The sequence below is a fragment of the Hyposmocoma kahamanoa genome, unplaced genomic scaffold (genome assembly GCF_003589595.1).
Source record: "Hyposmocoma kahamanoa isolate Upper Pololo Valley unplaced genomic scaffold, ASM358959v1 98329, whole genome shotgun sequence".
NCBI classification, from domain to species: Eukaryota; Metazoa; Arthropoda; class Insecta; order Lepidoptera; family Cosmopterigidae; genus Hyposmocoma; species Hyposmocoma kahamanoa.
This window is the reverse complement of record NW_020655563.1, coordinates 7,113-18,748: the sequence shown is the minus strand read 5'-3', so window position 1 is coordinate 18,748 and position 11,636 is coordinate 7,113. Positions and strand designations below refer to the sequence as shown.

Here is an 11,636-nt window from a genome sequence, read left to right as displayed (position 1 = left end):
GATCTTTTAGAGGTCATATTATTATGTTTATTCCAGTTCTATACTAAACATATAATCTTCATTACAGCTCCGGTACTACTCCAACTGTCAAAGATTCAAAACTCTTATGGCACAAGCTAAGACAGACTCCATCCAAGAAGAGTTTTTACCATACGAAGACCTAGTTGTAAAACTGGAAAAGGAGACTGGAAAGAATTTTACTGAAAATCCTACCCTATTTCAAGCTCTATTCGACCTCTATAAAAGTCAGGTGAGTAATTTCTGTTGTTAAGACACTCCCTTATTATAGAGATGTGTAAAAGTATTCAAAAAAAATGTAAATATTGTCCATACTCTACTTTAGCCATTTGTGGTACGAATTTTTTTTTATGTTGCCAAGCGCTGGGATGAACAAGTAATGCGCCTGGAGAAAGAGTTTATCCAGGGAAGTACTGCCGTACTTGTGAGCATTACCACATTCCGCCTGGGAAAGGGAAGGGTACTGGTGAAATTACAGGCACATGGGATTTGTCAACTTTTGTGTCAGAGTGACGGGCATAACGGCAATGCCCCTAAGATCTTTGCGATATAAGGCTACGAGTGGAACTGCAACTATTATGAATAGGCGCATAACACCAGCCACACGACTTGTTCGTACTGTCACTTGGTAGGTATTATAAAAAAAAAAGATTCGTAAGCGAATGAGCAGACTTGAGTTTGAGTTGGAATTTAATTAACTGTGCTATGAAACTTAATAATTGTTTATCTATTAACTTAAAACTCGAAGACCGAAGGATTTTTTTCTAAATGTTCGATCTTTGTATTAATAACTATAATAAACTAATGGAGTAATTTCGCAAAAAATAATTGAATATCAATTCAATACATATTTAAATACAGTTAATAGCAACATCTCCAGACGTGACTGGTAGCTGTAAAGTTACCTGAGTGACGACACACTTCCATACATATACTCCGCCAGGTGGCGCTGGTGCGGCTAACTGCCAAATTTAAACGCTCTGTGAATTTTTAATATTATTAGTAATTTAAACATTTGTAAGTTAACTAAAACGAACGCAATTATTCAGTTGATTACAAGATTAATCTGTGTTGTGAAATACAAAACAAAATAATCAGTGAAAATCATTGACTTACAATTATATGGACGTCGGGTCCGCGCTAAAAAGTGTCCGCACTTGTAAGGCGCTAAAATCGTATACAGAGCGCGACACTCCGCTTTAGTCTTCATTTGTTCTACTGACAGCGCGATACTGCGATGACATTACAATTTAAATTTCGAATAGGTTGACTTGGGACATTTTTTTCGTGGTTTTTGTATTAGACCCGTCGTCCATTTATTTGTAAGTTAATGGTGAAAATGGCTCCACCACCGAAAGCTGCCCTTGATAGGTTAGTGGAAGTAATTTCAAATTTGGAACTAAAAATCAGTGCCTTGAATATGAAATTAGATAACTGCAACGAAATTATCAAAACCCAAAACATACACATATCAACACAAGACGAAAAATTGTCGCAATTAATGAGGAAAATTGACAATTTGAACTCCACAACACACGTAATTACAACCAGACGCAAGAGTAAACGCAAATACAAAAAAATTACCTCACATGATAGCAGCACAATACGGCAGCAACACACATCCACTTCCATCTCTCGAACACCATTTCAGGCATTCCACACAGGCTAAGCGTTCCACTGACTCACGGAATTACGATGATTCAACAACCGCTTGAGAAAACTATCCACAAACACTCCACTGACAACTACGAACCAGTTTCAACGACTCCATGTACATCCACCCCTGACACAAGGGAGACACGGCAATCTACGATCACCACCAAGCCTATCAATAAAAGAACCCGTGAACTGCAGTCAGGAGGCCTCCGTGCGGCACCGCCGCGCACTGTCAGCTTTCACTTGTTTAATTTTAGTGTAGAAGCCACTCCGGAAGACATAAAGCAGCATCTACAGTCACAGCTGTCCTTCAATCAGTCAGTCCTTCAAGCTGGAAGTGCCAGCCAACAAAGTCCAGTCTGTCCGGGATTCTGGACTGTGGCCCGCCGGAGTTTCCATTAGAAAGTTCAACATTATCACTTCACAAAACTCACGAAGAACACACGCGCCGCACGATCGGGGATAACCTCAAATACAAAAATCGAACCTAACATAACGACCTTACATAGAAATGTACGTTCCATTACTAGTAAAACAGGAGTACTAGATATAATTTTTACACAAACACAATCCCGATATAATTGTGTGTTCCGAAACATGGTGCAGAAACAACGAAACAAAACACGTGAAGTTAAGTGGGTATGAGCTTGCAAATTATCACTGCCGGCCGCGCGTCCATCACGGCGGTGTACCCTTGTTTACGAAGACAGGAATTTTATTCAAGCAAAGAACTGACCTACAGGGCCTAAGTGTTGAATATCACAATGCGATAGAATTGTATTCAGAAAATATTATTATTGTTGGTATTTATAGAACCGAAAACGGTGATTTTAAATAAAGAAAAAGAAAAATTATCAGTAATATTTGACGAAAATAAAAGGTTCATTTTAGTCGGTGATATAAACGTGGATTATATGACTGACAACTCGGATAGGCGGCGCGTAGACGACTTATTGAGCTGTTATAACTCAAAAAATATTGTCGATTTTTCCCACACGCGAATGTGACACTTGTAGCACTTCTTTAGATTGTGGGATAGGTTCGAGCGATGAGTGTTGCGTAACCGTTTCTCCATTAGATACGCCGATAAGCGACCACAGTGAGCAGCTGTTTGCATTGTCTGTTACGCGACACAAAAATGCAAACAAATTTATACATCGACGTATCTTTGAAGAAGAATCAATTAATTTATTTTATAAGGACATTTATAATTATAATTGGGATTTTATTTACAACATTGACATTTACAATAATGAAAAATTTAGTTCATTGATAAGATAATATTGACATACTATATTGATATACATTTTCCTATAAAAAAATTACGATTAAAAAGAAAACCATACTCTGTGGGTGAGTTAAGAACTCAATCATTGCATTCCAATTTACAACAATTTCTGCACAACAATTAGGTAATTGCGTGCAACACTATTCAGATTTAATAAAATCTATGAGTCTTCGCGACCGTCGTGTATACAATGACAATAGGATAATGTCCACTAAAAACTCACGTACAGTAATATGGCAAATCGTAAACAATTAAATTTCGGCAACGACTAAATCACAAAATGTGCAAATAACGCATAATGGAAACCTTGTACCGCCTGATAAAATTCCAAATTGTTTCAATGATTACTTCCTTACATTTCATTCATTCATTTTATTTAAGAGCCATGCTCTTGTCGGTGTAGCCTCCTCCACTCCTCACGGTTCATAGCCAACTCCTTGACCTCCCTGTAACTGCTCACATTAACCTTTCTTTTTATTTGGTCACAGAATGCCATTCTCGGTCTTCCTCTCTGTCTCCTTCCTTCCTTCCATCTTTCCCTCAACAACAACCGTCAATAGTTCGTCATTGCGCAACAAATGTCCAAACATTTTTCCCCTCCTATTCCTTACAATTACTTCAAAATTAGATTTACATAGTAATTGTGAGAAATATCTGTCATTCCTTATAAAGTGTGTAGGTGAGTGGGATGTTCCCCAGTTCAGCCTTCCAACTGTTACTTGTGACTTATTGGAGAGGGTGGTAAAGAGCATGTTGCATTCATCAAAAACACTGGACATATACGATATTCTCATAAGTACATTAATGTCTGTCTGGCCAGTAATAGAAGACGTACTCGTAACCCTTATAAACGAAATAATTACCGAAGGTATATATCCTAACATTTAAAAAAATACCCGTGTATGTCCGGTATTCAAGGGGAAAGGGGATAAGACCCGGTTGAAAGCCACAGGCCTATCACAATAGTTCCAAACATATCAAAAATGATAATCCATTATATCTACAAGCATTATGGAAGATTTAGAAATAAACGACTCATTATCCGACAGACAATTTGCTTATAGGAAAGGTAGGTCCACCACAGCTGCCGCGCAAAGTGTAGTGGATTCTATCATTACCAGCATTGATGATGAGTATAAAACAGCAGGGATTTTTTGTGACCTTACAAAGGCGTTCGATGTGATTGGGAATGAATTACTAACACAAAAATTAGCTATGTATCGTATCACCGGAGTTGCCCACGATTTATTAAAATATTTCTTAACAAACAGAAGCCAAACAGTTCCAGTCTGTACGGACGGCAAAAAACCAACTCCGCTGCTGGTGATATCACCATCGGCATCCCTCAAGGATCGACCTTGAGTAATACGTTGTTCCTGACGTTCATCAACGATCTTGCGCACTATATATCGGAGGGCTTGGTAGTTCTGTTTGCGGATGACACTACTGTTATAGTATGTGCTAAAGGCTTCACAGAATTGGACAAAACGCTAACATACACGTACAGTCAGGTTTGTGAATGGTTTTCTGCAAATGGGCTTATTCTAAACACGTCTAAGTCGAACCTAGTGTTGTTCTCACGAAGAAATCCCGTATCATGCCCAATAGTCACCTCTGCGGTTCCACTTTGCAACACATGCAAGTTCTTGGGCTTCACTGTAGACTCAAACCTAAGCTGGAAAGTCCATATTCAGTCTTTGTGCGAGAAATTTGAATTCCAAATTTTTTTTCGAATTCGGTCTTTGTACTCATAATTATAACAAACTAGTAGAGTAATTACACAAAAAATAATTGAACATCAATTCATTACAAATTTAAACTTAAAACTGGTTTAATTTTTACACCTTAAAACTGATACAAGATCCAATACAAACTAAAGCCTTATCTTTGACTAAGCAAGCCAACTAATGGTTAGTATTAAGATTAAGCTGCACCCAACTTAAGCACAAGCTTACTGAACTTTGATTGGATTAAACTTTGGCCTCATCACATTGACCTATTACGGGATGAGAGACAGGTTGCATGCTTATTTGTGATATTTCTTGACGTGATTGAAGAAACCGTCTGTACTTATACATCGTTGTATAGTTATAGTATTATAGTGTAGTTTTTTATTATATCCAGAGACGCGACTAAAGGTGGCAAACTAAATCCGGTAAATCCGGTTTCCGTTAACCGATTCCAATAAAACTTAGCAAATAGATGTAATTACACAAACATTTGAAGACGGTTTTTTATATAAAAAAATTATAATAATTATTATTTACAATTACAAAACTATGCTTCTAAATACACTACATAAACAAATAATTGCTATATATTTACAAAATTAATGCAATAATCTCAGGAGGTATTATTCACTCCATGCATATACTACTTTTTATTTTAAAATAAACATACTTTGCCAATTCCTATCTGTTTATGACACGTTTGGTTTCAGGTGCGAATTCTGAAACAATTATTATTGTCAAAAATTTATGCAAGCCACAAAGCTGGATTTGAATTATTACGCAACCGTTGGGTACCCACTGTAATTAGTTCCGAACCACATGCCGCAAGCAATTATATTTTATAGTACTAAGTTGTTTTATAGCTTCCAGTTAATGGCTTGTTGTACTATCTAAGGCCAAACTTCCTTCTGTAGTTTGTACTGAATGTCATAAGGGGCTTAAAAGCCAACTACAAGGTTTGCAAAGGCTAACTCTCACTGGCGCAGAGTCGAAGTGTCGCGTCTTCGAGTCCTGTTTGCGCCCGGATCACAATGTGCTCGGCGTCTGATGCCTCACTCCGCCCAATTTTTTTTTTTTTTTTTTTTTTATTGTGACTCGGCAAAATGACTGCACCGCGCCTGATGGAAAGTGCGAATACAGTTCAGAGATGAGAGTAACGGATGGAAAACACAAATATCTTCACTCCGTCACTATCATTTTGCCGGTCTTTCCAAATGCTTCGTCACACTACGTTTGAAGGACCCGATGTTATAGAGGGGAGGGAATACATGCGCCGGGAGTTGGTTCCACAATTTGATGGTTCGGCATAAGAACGAATTGCCAAACTTTTTAGTGCGGGACGGTATTGAACTGACCGTCCAACTGTGGCAACGCAGTCCGGCACGGGTGGTCCGCTGATGGAAAGGAGAGGAAGGGATAAGGTTGAATAACTCTTCAGAGCACTCACCGTGGTACAGGCGATAGAATACGCTCGGCTGCAACCAAGCGTCGACACGTGACTTCATATTTGCATAACACAAATGTGTACCTTAAAAATGGGAGAATAGAGGTGAATATGCTATAGGCGAAAACCTGAAAAACCGGAAAATGACGCTTCGACTCTGCGTCAATATGAGTTGAGTCAAACCCAGTGAAAAACAAAAAGTCAAAATTTGGTTTCATATCTGTCATCATTAATGTAATAAGGCCGCAAGTCCAAAATGGCAACATTCAAAAGAGAGGTTTAAAATTTCTACGAACAAAACCAGTCGATAATATTTTTATGCTTATTTATGCGTAACCTACTTAGGAGTCATAAACTTATAGTTTGTTTCGCATATTTCATAATATTTTTAATCACACTTGCACGTAAATAGTGTGATTGCAGACTAACTCTACTATAATCCCCCTAATTTTCCTTTTTTCTTTTCATTACCGCCGACTATGGCTGTAATGAGAAGAAAACAGGGCCGAGGATTTTATTTGGGACATTATAGTTAAGTTAGTCTGCATGCAATCATGATATTTACGTGTGATGAAAAATACGCGGAAATTACGAACCTAGACTCCGAAAGACTCTAATAGAGTCTCGTTCGTAATGCCTTATTTACCGCCCATAGTACACAAAGTACTTGTAGAGCCAACTAATTTTATCTCTGTCTTTGTGTAGTATTTGTTGGGTGTCATATGAGTGTTACTGTTGAGTATCGTTTTATATGTGTAATTAAAGCTAGCTGCCTATACATGAAATGGTAAGGGAAAGCTGTAACCTATCACAAACAACCCTACGTTCCTACCTAACAGCCTAGCCCTATACACAGGTTGAGGAAGCCTGTCACCATGCGACCCAAGGTAACAGACGGAAGGTGGGAAGGATAAGGGGTGCAAGGAGAGGATTTTCTCACTGCCAGTTTCACAGACTCACAAGACTTATCAGATAAGCTGACGGCTAAGGGTGTCTTGGCCGCAGTGAGAGAATGCTGTAGTGAGGAGAGTTCCGTTGTCGTCGATGAGACAGTGTTGATGTCTGGATTATCTGGATCTGGATCTTTATTTCTAAAAACTAGACTATTTATACAAATTCTATTTACATGTGTGCGTGTATATCTACAATATAATTTACAATGTAAAACAAAGGAAACGTCTACTCGGCATGCTGGTCTTGCACATTGCTATTCGGTCAATGCACTGCTGAGTAGTCTATTATCGTCACGTGGTAATGTCTGGTCAGGTTGTCTGTTCATGTCACGTGAACGTGAACAGTACTATTATGACTTTCATGTGATAAAAGTACTTTTGACATATGTGGCTTTTATTATACCATGATTATATCGTGTTTTACTTTAGTAGTAGAGGTCCTTACCTATTTCTGCCGCCAAGCAGTAAATATGAGCATCACTGCTTTACGGTTTTGAAGGGCAAGATTGCTGGTGACATTACAGGCATATGGGACTTGTCAACTTATGTCTCAAGGTGACAGGCGCAGTCGCAGTTGTCCCTTAGATCTTTACGATTCAAAGCTTCTTCTTCTTCATCTTTACGAGCTGCAAGCCCATGACTTGTTCGTCCCGTCTCATGATGGTTCTCTGCCATGTCGCTGTCTCTACCGTCTCACTTAGAGGGTTACCTATCAGATATAATGTTTGCTCGAAGTTTCATCACCAGCAATATTACCCTTTAAAACCTGAAAGCGGTAATACTCACATTGCTAATACTTTTGGTGATATTTTGTTCATTTCTTGTTACAGATAGCTCTAGGCCTCGATTTACCTGAATGGGCGATACCACTGTTACCGAAACTCAGTGCAACAGCGAAGCTTGCATACAAATTGTACTTCAGGAATCATGAAATGAAGAAAATTGGTGGTGGTAAGTACAAAACTAATGCGAATAAAACCCGAGTAACACTGCAACTGCTATGAACAGGCGTACCACCACAAGGTAAAAACAGATTACTTAGAAAAAGACAAAATTCTTTTTATGAAGACAAATCTATTAAACCCAACAAAACGATCCTTTCCCTATAGACGCTAGAGCATAATTACTTGATAATAGTAAAATACGTCTCAAAAGTGTATTTTAGTTATAAGACAGAAATACTTAATCCAAAAGCAAATTAATTTACTTCAAGTCACAAAGCCACTCTAGATTCAACAAAATATTTAAAAGTTATTAGAAAAAGAATGAAAAATTGAGAGGTATCAAAAAGGGTAAATTTACAGGGTTATGGACGTAACAGTATGTCTCACTGGCGTGAAAGCACACAGTTCAGTGCAAAACTTAAAGTAGCAGAAATAGGACGAAACCTTCTCAAATACTTGAGTACCATTCAGTGCCGTATAAATGCTACAGCGGCAGAAGCACAACAATTCAAAATATATGAGATGACTTTATACTATTGATGTTAACAAAACGATAGCGCATTTCAGAGTACAACTAATGCCATCTAGCAGTGGCGTGATGAAACTAATTGCATGTTAAAGTTGTGCTTGTTACAAGTGTAGTTTGATTTCATGCTGAAACCAAATTTCTTAAATTATGACTATAAATAACACCCTAACAAACTAGAGATACTACGTATTGTTTCTTTGGATAAATGACTGTTTATGATTTTTATGATTACAAGCACAATTAAAAGTAATCGTTACCGCGTGCGCCTTCGGCGACATGTCACGACAACATTGACTATGGAAACGCAACGAAATGTTGCTTTAAAAATATACTCTAGAATTTAGAATATTAATCTGAATAGCAAAGTACTTCTTTTTTTGTTTAAGAATATATTTTCTTATTATACACCCAAGAAATTTTGAATTCATTTAAGATTATTTAAATTTGATGTAAGAGGTTAAAACTTCTTGATTAATTGGACATTACTTAAATGTCCAATTAATTGATTAGAAATGAAATAAAATCTTGCAGTGAAGGATTTGTCTAAAAGTTACAATAAAGTTCAGAGTAAATTTGTATTAGAAAAAGAAAAGCAGTATTTTTGTAATGACAATATTTTATTATTTTAATAAATATTTTTTCACAATTAGCGAATATTTTGAGAAATTGCTCTTTCTTATTAATAGAATTCCTTTTTTGTGTGCAGGCGCACGACTTGTTCGTACTGTCAATGGTATCATAAAAAAAATATTGGTAACACAAATTGAAGTCAGTCAAACGCTAATTATTTTAAGAACCTTTTTTTTATATATAAAAAATAAGTGCGCATTTGCCCTCCATCTCACCTGATGGAAAGTGACCAGAGGTCGAGAATGTAGCATGCACACCTAAATAATACCGATTCACTCTCGGGAAACAAGTCTGCAGGCAGAATTCCACTCCCTAGCCATATAAATGTGGAAGCGAAACGCTTCGTGGGAATCCTGGGAATATTCACAACATAGAGGTGGAACCCCAGCCCCCGTCTAGTCCCCCGTTGATGGAAAGGGGAAGGCGGAATCAAATTATGCTATTCCATCGCACACTCACCGTGACATATCCTGTAGAATACCGATAAACTGGCAACTCTACGGTGGTGTTCGTTGGTCGCGTAACCTATAAACCTCTTAGCACGCTCGTCTATTGAATCGAAGGTGGCTAGTTGGTATTTAGCATAGCCATCCCATAAGTGGAGCAGATCCAGCAATTATTCGACTGCCTAATTGTTCTGTTTTTTCGCAGGTGTACTACTGAATAACTTTATCAATATTGCCAAAGACATCGCATCAGGTTCTCCAGTTTCTCATCGGCTACGAATCTTCTCCGCCCATGACTTCAACCTTGGTGCTCTGATGGAAGTTACCAGAACTATCAAAGATGACAGTATACCTGAATATGGTTCTGCTTTCATGTTGGAACTGTACAAGAGTCGGATTACGGGAGAGTTTAGTATTTTGGTAAGCAGATTTCTTAGTGTTAATATTCACTGCCAGGCATGCGTCTCCTCTCGGGCAAGGATTTAGACCATAGTCCGCCGCTCTGGCCCAGTGCGGGATGGGGACTGCATATGTTTTCCAAGGGCTGTGAACCTTCTTCAACTTCAATTTCAAACTAAATTTCGTGTATAAATTTCGAGTAACTCATAGCTGCGAGATCACGGCTTCAACAAAGAGACAATCTGCAAAAAAGACATTCTTCCTAAAAAAATTTTACACATTGAGTAATCAACACCAGATCAAGTTTTAAGCAAAATGTTTTTTTTTCAGCCTATCTACTTAAAGCAAGCCGGAGAAGTTTCAGAAACCCTGAAAGTTGAAGGTTGCGAACGCTACTGTGAACTAAATAAATTTCAAGAATTGACAAAGGACTTTGTTCTACCTGAACACGAGTTTTACCAGATATGTGGCATTAAAACGGAACTTTAGGCTGTGAACTTAAGTTAAGAGTTCAAAGGTTGACAAGTTAGGTTGTGACCCTCGCCATGTTGGTGAATCTAGATTTCCAAAGTCAAAAGTAACTTGTCCGACATTTGACGCAATAAAATTGAGTTATTAGAAAATTCTTAAGTTTTAAAGTATAAGTATTTTTTTGTTACCAGCAGCTAAGTCACAGAAGTTGTTTTTATATAAACTTATAGATAATATTTTTTTCACCTCACTAGCTCGGAAAAGCTTTCTTTCTCATTAGAAATCTGGGCGCAAAAGCGTTTTTTGCACGCTAGCGTGGAAAAGGTTTTTGAAGTTCGAACTTGTCAGTGGCTATGGTGCACCCATTGACTTACAAATAAATGGACGATGGGTCTAATACAAAAACCACGAAAAAAATGTCTCAAGTCAACCTATTTAAACGTAGTGACATGTAAAGGAATATGAAAAAGCTAAAACGTTGAATTTAAATTGTAATGTCATCGCAGTACCTACTGTCTAATTTTGTTTGATTCGCTGTCAGTCGAACAAACGTAGATTAAAGCGTGAATGACGCTCTGTATACGATTTTAGCGCCCTATAAGTTCGGATACTTTTTAGCGCGGACCCGACGTCCATATAATTGTAAGTCAATGTATGCACCTTACACACTTAAAAACATAATGTTCAACTACGCGATTTCTAGTACATTACTTATTTATATAACAAAAAATCCGTTGGTATATTTTATTATTATTTATTGTTGACATTAAATTGACAACGATAACTAATTTTAACTTACTTCAAATTGTAAGTAGAAGGGCTTCCTGCAAGATTCTATTCTACTAGTTTGGCTGGTGTTATTACTGTTTAAAAACACTGTTTTCAACGTGGATTTCCATATTTTGATACCAATCGGGGTAATTGTCTAGTAAATTTACGAATACGTTACCAATGTTGTTCCTTAAATTAAGTTAAGTAACTTGTTATTTAAGTATTTACAATTTTAAATAAGTTAACAAGATTAAAGCGTAAGCATTCTGTGATATTAAAAAAATATCTATTTAATATGGTTTTTTTCTGAAATTTCAACCAGCAATGATGTAGTCAGAATGAGGAACAGTATATAAG

At 37.3% G+C, this 11,636-nt stretch overlaps 1 protein-coding gene across 1 annotated transcript; it reads left to right on the top strand.

The window, feature by feature from the left end:
• Nucleotides 1-66: 66 nt before the first annotated feature.
• LOC113238828 (prostatic acid phosphatase-like) lies at nt 67-10,967 on the top strand. The gene is made up of 4 exons (XM_026475673.1): nt 67-250; nt 7,920-8,040; nt 9,844-10,058; nt 10,368-10,967. Exons 1-4 carry the CDS (start codon nt 107-109, stop codon nt 10,524-10,526), a joined length of 639 nt encoding a protein of 212 aa, XP_026331458.1. The 5' UTR covers nt 67-106; the 3' UTR covers nt 10,527-10,967.
• The last annotated feature ends 669 nt before the right edge of the window (nt 10,968-11,636 follow it).